At 50.0% G+C, this 13,361-nt stretch overlaps 1 protein-coding gene across 1 annotated transcript in view; it reads left to right on the forward strand.

Annotated features, from left to right (window-relative positions):
• The window catches only part of LOC122548575 (NF-kappa-B inhibitor epsilon-like), a 19,159-nt gene extending 7,568 nt beyond the window's left edge, over window positions 1-11,591 (forward strand). Inside the window, exons 2-6 of the mRNA XM_043687415.1 lie at window positions 5,061-5,066; window positions 6,268-6,482; window positions 7,922-8,010; window positions 8,248-8,496; window positions 11,188-11,591. Coding sequence (XP_043543350.1) covers window positions 6,269-6,482; window positions 7,922-8,010; window positions 8,248-8,496; window positions 11,188-11,256 — 621 coding nt within the window. The 5' untranslated portion in view covers window positions 5,061-5,066; window position 6,268 and the 3' untranslated portion in view covers window positions 11,257-11,591. The remainder of the gene's footprint in view (window positions 1-5,060; window positions 5,067-6,267; window positions 6,483-7,921; window positions 8,011-8,247; window positions 8,497-11,187) is intronic.
• Window positions 11,592-13,361: the final 1,770 nt, after the last annotated feature.

The raw sequence follows: 13,361 nt of genomic DNA on the forward strand, positions 1-13,361 counted from the left end.
CTGGATTACTGGGTACAGTACTGGGCAGTGTACTTACAGAAGGATGTTAATGTGCAGGAAGCAGTTCAGAGAAGGACTATTGCACTAAGGACTGGAATGGGTGGGTTGCGCTCTGAGGAAAGGTTAGACAGGCTCAGCCCGTATCCTCGGGAGTTTAAACAGTCAGAGGGGGCTGATTGGGACCATATAAAATCCCCAGGGGGCTTCACCAGGTGGATGTGGGAAGGAGGGTTCCACCTCGGGAAGACTCTCCAACTCGGGTCATAGTTTAATAATAAAGGGGACTCCTGTTTGAGACAGAAATGGGAAAACTTATTTTTATCCCTCCGAAGTTTGAGAATCTTTGGAATTCCCATCATCAAAGGGCAGTGGATGCAGAATTAAATATTAAATTAAATACAAAGGTAGATTGATTCTTGATGCCTAGGAGGCTGTGAAAGATTATCAGGAAAATGCAGGGATACAATGTTGAGGTGAGAATCAAGACTTCCTGATGAAGGGCTTTTGCCTGAAATATCGATTTTCCTGCCCCTCGGATGCTGTCTGACCAGCTGTGCTTTTCCAGCACCACTCTGATCTAGACCCTGAGAATTGAATCAGCCAATTGCTGAGTGTGCTGGAAGGGCTGAGTGGGCCTACTCTTGTGTGGCTGAGGCCTTTACAGAGTGTTATAAAAACAGCATCTTGAATCAACCAGGAGGCAGATGATTTTATGTATCTTGATTTGCCCTTTTTGAAGATGTTATTGCCCACCTTCGGGGCAGGTGAAGCTTGGACCCAGAGGCAGGGGGCACTACCACGGGGCCACAAGACTGAGTAGGTTATTTCTGAGTTGGTCATGTGGCCTGCTTGATGAGTGACGCAGCAGACAATGGCAGTCTGATTGAATTTCATGGCCTGTTTGAAAGCGAGAAGTTTGGGTCTCGGGCTAGTACCTTCAATAATGACAGCGTGAAAGCTGAGCTAGCTGAAGTGAACTGGGATACCAGGCTAGGGGATAGATCAGCACAGTGGAGGGGATATTTCACAACACTCAGCATAAGCATGCTCTTACTGTAAACAAGGGTTAATGAAATAATGGTCCTTTCACTAAGTTCTTCCTTCAGCTGTAATTCTGTAATAGTCTGATGTCCCAGTTCCATGTTCCCATACATGTCCTGAGTTTGCCTATAAAACACCCTGCATTGAAATAAAGATAGCTTAATTCTTCTAGAGCTACCTCATAATCCAACTTGCTCTTGCCTGCCTTTTCTAATTAATTTTAAAATTCAGAACCATCCTCTTTTTCCTTTCTATTCTCGTTACTAGGCCAGCCCACCTCCGTATTGGTTTAAGGGCTCCTGAACAGAACTAGCCAATCCCCCTGCCCAGATATTGGTCCCCTGCTGAACCCGTTCCCTCCTCCCCCAGAGGAGATCTCAATGATCCAAAAATCTGAATCCTTGCCCACTGCACCGTCTCCTCAGCCATTGATTTATCTGCCCTATCTCTGAGCCCAACTCTCCCTAGCATGTAGCACAGGGAGTAATCCAGAGATTACTACCTTTTGAGATTCAACTCTTTAACCTTTTACCAAAATTCCGATATTCACTCTGCAAGGCCTCAACCCTTTCCCTGATTATATCATTCTTACCAATGTTCACATCAACTTCTGGCTTCTCACTCTCTCTTTTGACAATGTGGAGAAAGAAATGGAGGCTGGGGAACTCTGGGAAATAAATATGGATTTCTTGAAAACAGATCGCATTACAGAGGAGTTTGTGCTGGAGGTCTTAAAAAACATAAAAGTAGGTAAATCTCTGGGACCTGATCAAGTGTATCCCAGGACGTTGTGGGATGTTAAGGAAGAAATAGTAGAAAGATAGCATCAGACTGTCCATGTGGTGTTTGTACAGTCTCTCTTTGTCTGTGTGGGTTTCCTCCCACAGTCCAAAAATGTGCAGGTTAGATGAATTGGCCGTGGGAAATTGTCTATAGTGTCCAGAGATTTGGTGGCTATCTGGATTGGCTGTGGGAAATGCAGGGTCGGAGGGCAGAGGGTGGTCCTGGGTGGGATGCAGGATCAGAGCAGACTCGATTGGCTGAATGGCCTCCATCCACACTAGAGGGATTCTGTGATCTCCAGCCACTGTGGTGAGATGCTGGAGGACTGAGGGGTGGCTAATGTTGTGCCTTTATTAAAGAAAGGCTGTAATAAGGAGCCCGGGAATGAGACTTGAGTATGACATCAGTGAACAAAGATCCTTCCAGCACAGGAGGCCCTTCGGCCCTCCAAACCTGCCTGATCCGGATCTCTATCCAAACCTGCAGCCTATTTTCCAAGGATCTGTATCCCTCTGCTCCCTGCCCATTCATGTATCTGTCTAGATACACCTTAAATGACGCTATCGTACCCACCTCTACCACATCCGCTGGCACACTGTTCCAGGCCCCCACCACACTCTGCGTAAAGAACTTTATACATATATCTCCCCGAAACTTTTCCCCTCTCACTTTGAACTCGTGACCCCTAGTAATTGAGACCCCTACTCTGGGAAAGGGCTTCTTGCGATCCACCCTGTCTATACCTCTCATGATTTTGGAGACCTCAGTCAGGTCCCCTCTGAACCTCTGTCTTTCCAATGAAAATAATCCTAATCTACTCAACCTCCCTTCATAGCTAGCGCCGTCCATACCAGGCAGCTTCCTGGTGAACCTCCTCTGCCCCCTCTCCAAAGCATCCGCATCCTTTTGGTAATGTGGCGACCAGAACTGTACGCAGTATTCCAAATGTGGCCAAACCAAAGTCTTACACTACTGTAACATGACCTGCCAACTCTTGTACTCAATACCCCACCCAATAAGGAAAGCATGCTGTATGCCTTCCTGACCACTCTATTGACCTGTATTGCCATCATCAGGGAATGATGGACCTTTTCCCTAGGATTTCCATTTACTGTATAGTTCACTCTTGAATTGGGTCTTCCAAAATGCATCACCTCGCGCTTGCCCCGATTGCCCTCCATCTGCCATTTCTTGGCCCAACTCTCCAATCTATCTATATTCTGTTGTATTCTCTGTCAGTGGTGGGAAAGTTGTTGGAGGGGATTCTGTGGGACTTACACACATCTGGAGAGACAGGAACTGATTAGGGATAGTCAGAATGGCTTTGTGCGTGGGAAATCGTGTCTCACAGACTTGATTGAGTTTTTTGAGGACACAACCAAAAAGATAGATAAGGGCAGAGAGGTAGACGTTGTCTATGTGGACTTTAGTGAAACCTTTTATGGGACTAATTAGTAAAGTTAGATCACATGGGCTTCAGAGTGAGCTTGTTAATTGGATACAAAATTGGTTTGATGGTAGGAGACAGAGGCTGATGTTGGAGGGTTGTTTTTCAGACAGGGGGCCTGTGACCAGCGGTGTGCCACAAGGATCAGTCTGGGCCCACTTTTATTTATAGAAATAATTTGGATGAGAATTTAGGAGCATGGTTAGCAAAGTTGCAGATGACACCAGAATTGGTGCTGTAGTCGACAGTGAAGGACGTTATCTAAGATTACAAATGAATCTGGGATCAATTGGGACAATGGGCTGAAGAGTGGCAAATGGAGTTTAATTTGGGTAAATATAAGGTACAGTACTTTGGTAAAACAAACAAGGGAAGGACTTGTAAAACAAACTGTCGGGCCCTGGGTAGTGTTGTCAAATAGAGAAACCTCATGGTTCAGGTACATACTTCTTTGAAAGTTGCATCACAGCTAGACAGGGTGGTTAAGGTGGTTTTTAGCATGCTGTTGGACTATAACCTGGTTTTGTTGATTTTTGACCTTGTCTAACCCAGTCCAACACTGGCACCTCCACATTTTAGCACACTTGCCTTCATTGCTCAGACCATAGGAGTTGAGATGTCATGTTTAGATTGTACAGGACGTTGGTGAGGCTGTTTTTGGAGTACTGCGTGCAGTTCTGGTTACCTTGCTATCGGAAAGATATTATTAACTTGGAGAAGGTTCAGAAAAGAGTTACCGGGATGTTGCTGGGACTGCAGGATTTGAGCTATAAGGACAGGCCGGACTTTTTTTCACTGTCGTGTAGGAGGTTGAGGGGTGATCTTAGAGAAGTTTATAAAGTCATGAGGGGCATAGATAAGGTGAATAGCAAACGTCTTTTCCCTTGGCAGAGGAGTTCAAAACTATGGTGAGTTGTAAGGGGCAACTTTTTCACATTGAGAGTAGTTATTGTGTGAAGTGAACAGCCAGAGGACGCTGTAGATGCAGGTACAGTTACAACATTTAAATACATTTGGAGGGGTACAATAATGGGAAAGGTTTAGAGGGATATGGGACAAATGCAGACAAGTGGGATGAGTTTAGTTTGGGCAACTTTACCAGCTCAGGCCAGTTGGATCGAAGTGTCTGTTTCCATGCTGTCTAAATCTATTCAAGGGGATTAGAGTATACAAGTAGGAGAGTCTTACTGCGACTGTACAGGGAGCTGGGGAGAGCACCTCTGGAGCACTGTCAGCAGCTGTGTCCCTTATTTAAGGGGTGGCCCGGTGGCACAGTGGTTAGCACTGCTGCCTCACAGCTCCAGGGTCCCAGGTTCGATTCCAGCCTCGGGCAACTGACTGTGTGGAGTTTGCACATTCTCCCCGTGTCTGCGTGGGTTTCCTCCGGGTGCTCCGGTTTCCTCCCGCAGTCCAAAGATGTGCAGGCCAGGTGAATTGGCCACGCTAAATTTGCCCGTAGTGTTGGGAGCATTAGTCAGAGGGAAATGGGTCTGGGTGGGTTACTCTTCGGAGGGTCAGTGTGGGCTGGTTGGGCCGAAGGGCCTGTTTCCACACTGTAGGGAATCCAATCTAAAGGGAAGGTACCATTTCATTGGAAGCAGCTCAGAAAAGGTTCACTGGGATGGTCACTGGGATGGTCGGAGTGTTTTATGAGCAAAGGTTAAACAGCCTGGGAGGTCAGGCCTGACCTGGGGCTTTTCCAGCACCACACTCTGACTCTGACTCTCCAGCATCTGCCATCCTCACTTTCTCCTAAACAGGTTGGGACTCTACTCCCTGGAGTGTAGAGGAATGAGAGGGGACCTCACTGAAACACATTCGATTCTTCAGGGGCTTGACAGGGTCAATGCTGACAGGATGGTCCCCTAATGAGAGGGTCTGGGGCCCGAGGGCACAGCCTCGGGATAAAGGGGACACCAATTTAAGACGGAGATGGGGAGGGATATCCTCTCTGAGGGTTAAGAGTCTCTGGAACTCCCTGCCAGAGAGAGCTGTGGGGCCACAATCCCTGTGTCTATCTAAGGCTGAGAGAGGTAGATTCTTGATCAGTTGGGGAATCAAAAGTTCCAGGGAATGGAGAGGAAAGCAGATGGGAGGAATGTCAGATCAGCAGTGATCCAGCTGAATGATGGAGCTGGCTCGAGGGGCTGAATGGCCTACTCCTATTTCTGATGGTCTTATCTCCTATCGCCCCTCCTGTTGTCATTGATTACGAATCACTGTCTCGAATATACTTAATGACCCAGCCTCGACAGCCCTCAGTGATGAAGAATACTCTCCACAGATACTCTCCTCCCCCAGAGGGAAGCAATTCCTCCTTATCTCTGTCTTCAATGTGCCAGCCCGTATTCTTAGAGGATGCCCTCTGGTCCCAGATTCTCCCACAAGCCCCCTGAGAATCTTTTTTGTTTCGATAAGGTCACATCTCATTCTTCTGAACCCGCACCGAGTTCAGGCCCAACCGACTCACCCTCTCCTCCTCAGACAGTCCCTCCATCCCCGGGCTCAGCCGAGTGAACATTCTTTGGGATGTCTCCAATGTCAGTCTATCTTTCCTCAGGTAATGGGCCTGAAGCTGTTCACCGGGTCGAGCCGGGCTCTGACCAGTGCCCTGTATAGTTGCAGTTTAAAAAAAACTCCCTACTTTTAAACACCATTCCTTTTGAAATAAAAGTCACCATTCTATTTGCCTTCCCTATTACCCGTTGAACATGGATGCTAGTTTCTGTGATACCTTCAGAGATGCTTAGATTCTGTCATAGTGGCGATAATTATCGGCCTCCATAATATAATGCCAGTGAGTAGTGAGACCGTGGGAGGGAGAGGGGAGGAGCAGGAAGTCTGAGGAGATGGATTGGGGCCCCTCAGGACTGTGGTAGAGTCCTGGAGGAGACTGGGGCTGGGTGTGGTATTGAAGGGAAGGGCATGGAGTTGGAGTTGTTGAGCAGGGAGTTCTGGAACAAAGGACATAGCCTGATCTTTAACAGTGTCTCCTTTATGTTTCAGTCAGCGCTGCATTTAGCGGTATACACTGAGCAGCTGAACATTGTGCAAGAGCTGCTGCAGAAAGGGGTAAATCTCAATCCACAGGACTGGGATGGGAACACTCCCCTCCACCTCGCCTGTCAGCACCAGCTGGTCGACTGTGTCAGGCTACTGACAAGCAACACAACTGGACAGAAGGTCAATATGGAGCTGCAGAACTGGCAAGGTAAACAGAACAGCAGGAGCTCCAAGTGACCGTGCAAGTCCCACCTGCATTTATACTTCTGGCTTAACGGAGCTGCCCATCCCCAAGGGCACCGTGTTAGCGGAGCTGCCCCTGGGCACCGTGTTAGCGGAGCTGCCCATCCCCAAGGGCACCGTGTTAGCGGAGCTGCCCATCCCCAAGGGCACCGTGTTAGCGGAGCTGCCCCTGGACATCGTGTTAGCGGAGCTGCCCCTGGGCTCTGTGTTAGCAGAGCTGCCCATCCCCAAGGGCACCGTGTTAGCGGGGCTGCCCATCCCCATGGGCACCGTGCGTGTTAGCGGGGCTGCCCATCCCCATGGGCACCGTGTTAGCGGGGCTGCCCATCCCCATGGGCATCGTGTTAGCGGAGCTGCCCCTGGGCACCGTGTTAGCGGGGCTGCCCATCCCCAAGGGCATTGTGTTAGCGGAGCTGCCCCTGGGCACCGTATTATCGGAGCTGCCCATCCCCAAGGGCACCGTGTCAGCGGAAATGCCCCTGGGCACCGTGTTAGCGGAGCTGCCCGTCCCCATGGGCACCGTGTTAGCAGAGCTGCCCCTGGGCACTGTGTTAGTGGAGCTGCCCCTGGGCACTGTGTTAGCGGAGCTGCCCATCCACATGGGCATCCTGTTAGCGGAGCTGCCCATCCCCATGGGCATCGTGTTAGCAGAGCTGCCCCTGAGCATCATGTTAGCGGAGCTGCCCCATGGGCATTGTGTTAGCGGAGCTGCCCTTGGGCATTGTGTTAGCGGAGCTGCCCCTGGGCATTGTGTTAGCGGAGCTGCCCTGGGCATCGTGTTAGCGGAACTGCCCCTGGGCACCGTGTTAGCGGAGCTGCCCGTCCCCATGGGCATCGTGTTAGCGGAGCTGCCCCTGGGCATCGTGTTAGCGGAGCTGCCCCATGGGCACCGTGTTAGCAGAGCTGGCCATCCCCATGGGCACCGTGTTAGCGGAGCTGCCCCATGGGCACCGTGTTAGCAGAGCTGGCCATCCCCATGGGCACCGTGTTAGCGGAGCTGCCCCTGGACACCTTGTTATCAGAGCTGCCAGTCCCCATGGGCATCGTGTTAGCGGAGCTGGCCATCCCCATGGGCACCGTGTTAGCGGAGCTGCCCCATGGGCACCGTGTTAGCAGAGCTGGCCATCCCCATGGGCACCGTGTTAGCGGAGCTGCCCCATGGGCACCGTGTTAGCGGAGCTGCCCCATGGGCACCGTGTTAGCGGAGCTGCCCGTCCCCATGGGCATCGTGTTAGCGGAGCTGCCCCTGGGCACTGTGTTAGCGGAGCTGCCCCAGGGGCACCATGTTAGCGGAGCTGCCCCTCCCCAGGGGCACCGGCTTAGTGGACGGGCACGGGTCTTGCTGGCTGTGACTGTCGTTGGTTGGTTGATGAGCATCATTATTCCACTGTATATTTTCCGCAGGTCGCACATGTCTCCACATAGCGACCCTCACAAGGAACCAGACGATCTTAGCCATGCTGTTGCAAGCAGGAAGCAACATTAACTCCCAGGTGAGGCTGCTCAATGCTTCAACCACCAAGGGCCTTTCTTACGTGGCTGTCCTTCCCTCCCTTTCAGAGACTGGAGGCTGATGGAGCCTCTCTGCCTGTTTGCTGACTCCGTTTGCCCCCCTCCAGCTGACCTTGCCCATCTTGCGGTTTCACTCCTCGTCCGCTCTCGATCCCCTCATCCCTCTTGAGTGAGCCCCCCTACTCTCTCTCCTGCATGTCCTTTCTGTTCTGTTGCAGGATGGTACCAGTGGGAAGTCCAGCCTCCACCTGTCTGTGGAGTGTGGAGACCGTGCCCTCGTGCGTTTCCTGCTGAAGATGGGAGCCGCTGTCAATGCCGTCATGTACAACGGCTGCAGTGCCCTCCACCTGGCAGTGGGCAGATGGGACACCCAGACTGCAGACATCCTGTGCCAGGCTGGAGCAGATCCCTTACTGGCCAATGTGGAGGGGGACACTGCCTGGGACCTGGCCTCTGACAACATTGATGTGAGTCAAGTAAACGTAAAGATGCTTTCAGCAGGTCAGGGTGGGGGGAGGGAGAGGGAGCCTGGTTCCACCTGCAGCCAAAGCAGTAGGACTCGGCCTACTTTAAGGGCATTTACATGGACATTGGACAGGCATATGGACAAGAATGGAATGGTGGGGGTTAGATGGGCTTCAGAATGTTTCCACAGCTCGGTGCAGCGTCGAGGGCTGAAGGGCCTGTAATGTTCTGCATTCTAAAGGGGAAAGGTCAAAACTCCAAAAGATGGTGCAGTATTCACTAAGAGTGAATGGGAACAGGATATTCCCAAACTTCTTCGAGAGCTGGTATTTACTTTAACATTTTAAAATCTTTACAGTAGAACATCCCGAGACCCCTTACCTCATCAATCAGAGAATGTTTAAGCCTACTCGGTTAACTATGTAAACTCACTCCGAGAGGCTAGACCACAGGGAGGGAGGGAGAGGGGCTGGGAAAGAATTCCAGAGATTAGGGGCCAGACAGCCGAAGGAACAGAGCGAGGGGAAAAAGCTACGAGTATCCAGGAAGGAGATCCCGGGAGGCTGAAGGAGCAGAGAGAGGGAGAGGATCCAGGAAGGAGATCCCAGGAGGCTGAAGGAGAGAGAGGGAGAGAGAGAGGATCCAGGAAGGAGATCCCGGGAGGCTGAAGGAGCAGAGAGAGGGAGAGGATCCAGGAAGGTGATCCCAGGAGGCTGAAGGAGAGAGAGGGAGAGAGAGAGGATCCAGGAAGGAGATCCCGGGAGGCTGAAGGAGCAGAGAGAGGGAGAGGATCCAGGAAGGTGATCCCGGGAGGCTGAAGGAGCAGAGAGAGGGAGAGGATCCAGGAAGGAGATCCCGGGAGGCTGAAGGAGCAGAGAGAGGGAGAGGATCCAGGAAGGAGATCCCGGGAGGCTGAAGGAGAGAGAGAGAGGGAGAGGATCCAGGAAGGAGATCCCGGGAGGCTGAAGGAGCAGAGGGAGGGAGAGGATCCAGGAAGGAGATCCCGGGAGGCTGAAGGAGCAGAGGGAGGGAGTGAGGTGGAGAGGGTGCGAGGAGGGATTCTGGAGCTTTCCACCCAGGAAGCTGAGTGTGCTGCCTCTGCTCCTGCAGTTCTCACTGGGGGATGTTCAGGAAGCTGCAGTGACCCTGCTGCTGAGTGTGTACAGCGTGGTCTGAATGATGTGGTGAGGGCTGAGAGCACAGAGGCATTTCCAGACAGCACTGAGAACTGAATGATGAATTGAAAGATGACATTAGTGGGAAATAGTCAAATCAAGTACAAGATGGACAGGATATCGTGAAAGGCAGGAGCTGGGAATTGGAAATGGCCCTGGAAATACTCAATGCATCAGCAGTCACCTTGCAAAATTCTGTGGCCTCTGGAGTGTTTGCTGCAGATCGGGGGGTGGTCTATATAACCTCAGTGCTTAAAAAGGGAGGGAGAGAAAATCCAGAGATACCCAGTTCATCTCCCTTCACTCATTGGGCAAGTGCTGGAGTCTGTTCTAAAAGATGTGATAACAGAACATTTCAAAGTATGGTGTAAGCCATAGGGGCAAATCAGTGGATGTGGTGTGTTCGATTCGGTCCCATGTAAGTGGTGAGTGGAAATTACTGAAATACCTGGGCCCAAGGGCAAAGTCCTGACCTGGATTGAGAATTAGTTGATTGACAAGAAACAGCCAATGAGAATAAAAAAGTCTTTTCCACGCACTGACTGGGGTAGGGAGGGGGCTGTGCTGTAAAAACTCAATGCACAGGTTCCCTGGTATTGATGCTCTCTGTAAATGTCCTGGGGGAGGGAACCTTTCCTGCTCTGCTGCTGATATTAAACTGGGTGGGATTGTGTGGAGGCTGTGAGGAGAGGTCAAGGCCATTTCAGCATGATGTGTGAGTGTGCAAACACAGTACAGTGTGACTAAATGTGAAAGTTCTCCAGTTTGGTCTGAAAGAACAGAAAGGGGGACTATGATTTAAACGGTGGTCTATTGGGAAGTGTGGATGTATAAAGGGATCTGGGAATCCTAATAGATTAGTCAATGAAAGTAGGCAGGCAGGTGCAGCAAGCAATTAGGAAGGCAAATGATACAATGCCGTCCAGTGCAGAAGGATTGGAATTGAGAAATAGTGATGTCTTCCTGCAGTTATACAGGGCCTTGGTGAGAGCACACCTGGAGTACTCCATGCAGGTTCGGTCTCCCTACCTAAGGAAGGATAAACCTCCCATCGAGGGTCTGCAGTGAGGGATCCCTGGACTGATACTGGGGATGTTAGGACTCTCCCGTGAGAGAGATTGGTTCAACTGGGCCTGTATTCACTGGAATTTAGAAAGATGAGTGGGATATGATAGCAACATAGACAGTTCTAACAAGGTTAGACAGACGAGATCCAGGGAGGAGGTTTTCCTGACTGGGGCATTGAGATGTTTCAATTCCTGTCATTAATACTGATCATGACAGTCTGGAAGGAGACTGTTCAGTCCCTCCTGGCTCTTTGGAAACTCTCCGATCTGTCCCATCCTTTGCTATGTTTTCCCCATGAAATCCCTCTCCAGATTCTCTGTTGAAAGTTCCCCTTGCACCTGTTCGCACTGGCCTTTCATTGATGCAGATCATGGGAATGAATGGGCCAACTCCTGTATCTGAAGGACTTGCCTAACGGCTGTGTCTTTGCTGATGTTCTCTCTCCTGCAGATCCTTGCGCTGTTTCCATTCGATGATATCAAATTGATGGGGAGGCCAGTGACATGTTCTGACTTTTGATAACTTATTGGACGTTAAATATACACGGGAGAGAGAGGGAGGTGAAGGAGTAGAGAAACCAGACACAGCTTCATCATTCCCACAAAGACCTGGGTCAACTACTAACCAGTCACTCAAGATTGACAAGCCAGTGGAGTTCAAAGGTCATGACCTTTTACATCGCGACAGGAACTTTGGGATGTGTGCATCTCAATGACCTGCTGTAGGACAATGACATAACAAGAAAGATTGCTGCACCATCTTCCACAATCTCCACCCGTTTTGTTGTCAATACAATATTTTGGCGGCTATGTACGAGATCAAATTGCATACAGCAACACCCCCCCCGCCCCTTAGAAAGAGAAACTCTGTCATTGATGAGGATTGACTCTCAGCTATCGAACTGAACGCTGGCACAATTCCTCGGATCTTCTTTGAAGAATGTCATTAGATCCTTCACAGCACTGTCAGCACAAATTGGGCTTTGTGAACATCTTAGTGAAAGATGTCACCTCCAATAATGCAGCACTCCCTCAGCACTGACCCTCCGACAGTGCGGCACTGTCTCAGCACTGACCCTCCGACAGTGCGGCACTGTCTCAGCACTGACCCTCTGACAGTGCGGCACTCCCTCAGTACTGACCCTCTGACAGTGCGGCACTCCCTCAGCACTGACCATCCGACAGTGTGGCACTCCCTCAGCGCTGGCCCTTTGACAGTTCTGTGCTGATTTTCATGTCTGTCTGGATCTCAAATTGTCAGCGGATTGCGTTGTAATTCTGTGCTGTGGCTTACCTTGTACAATATTTATTAACATTGGAAGAAGTCTGAAAGCTGTCATTAGCCTTGCGGTGAATCTGCTGTTAATGGGAAGGATCCCACTGTACAAAAGGTCCATCCTGCTCTCTGTTCTATAGCTGCCTGATATTTTTAGAGAACAGCATTTTCTTTTTTAATGAGTGGGGGAAGGAAGTTTGTAAATTCTGTTTCTCATGGTAGACTGTTTACCAGTGTTAAATGTTAATGGAGACCTACCCTGTGAGCTACCCTGTGAAAGACAGGGAGTTGGGTGAATGGACAAGGCAGTGCTCCCTTCCATTACAGATTCCACTACTTGCTCTTTGGTACGGGGTGGGGAGGAGGACTGGCAAATCACTAACGTAACCCCCCGCCCCCCCACCTCCATTTAAAAAGGGAGCAAGGTAAGAGACAAGGAAACTCCAGGCTGATTTGCCTGAGCTCAGTCATTGGTAAGATTTTGGAGTCTGTTGTGAAGGATGAGATTTCTGAATATTTGGAAGTAAATAAGATACAGGTAGTTCTGGGATGACACGTGTTCCAGCAGCACCAATTGGCTCTAACGTCACCAGAATTTGGGATGGGTATTTTTGAGAATTATTCCCTTGGTTTGCAATCGTGTGATTCCAGCGGGGATCGAACTGCACACTTTGTTCGGTGTGTGTTTGATGTCAGCTGCTATCAGAGCAGTCTCTGTGTGAGGTACAGCAGAGAGAGAGCAGCTTTCAAATGTACTGTGTTAAATTTACTTTTGTTAATAAATATGATTTCATCCTTCAGGCTGTGCTGTACTTTGTGTTAGACGTTTGGGTGATTTTTTTTGAGCGATTGAGAGTGATTTTTTTTTATATTTGCCCCAGCCCCACTTTTTCTGTAGGTCCCATTATTTCGATAAAAGTGATTTTCAGTTCGGTGAGGTTTTCTGGAACGCAGCTACGGTATTATAGAACTATCTGTAGGGCACGGTCAGCATGGTTTCATCAAGGAGACGTCATGCCTGACAAATCTACTAAAATTCTTTTGAGGAAGTAATGAGCAGGTTAGACCAAGGAGAGCCAATGGATGTTATTTACCTGGACTTCAAGAAGGTCTTTGACAAGGTGCTACACAGGATGCTGCTGGGTAAGATAAGGCCCATGGTGTTAGAGCCAAGGTACTAGCATGGATAGAAGCTGGGCTGTCTGGCAGAAAGCACAGAGTGAGGATAAGAGTCCTTCTCAGGACGGCAGCCAGTGACAAGTGGTGTTCCGCAAGGGTGAGTGCTGGGACCACTTTATACATTAACGATCTAGATGAAGGAACTGAGGGTGTTCAGGTGGGGGGGGAGG

The sequence above is a fragment of the Chiloscyllium plagiosum genome, chromosome 3, assembly GCF_004010195.1.
Source record: "Chiloscyllium plagiosum isolate BGI_BamShark_2017 chromosome 3, ASM401019v2, whole genome shotgun sequence".
Lineage (NCBI taxonomy): Eukaryota > Metazoa > Chordata > Chondrichthyes > Orectolobiformes > Hemiscylliidae > Chiloscyllium > Chiloscyllium plagiosum.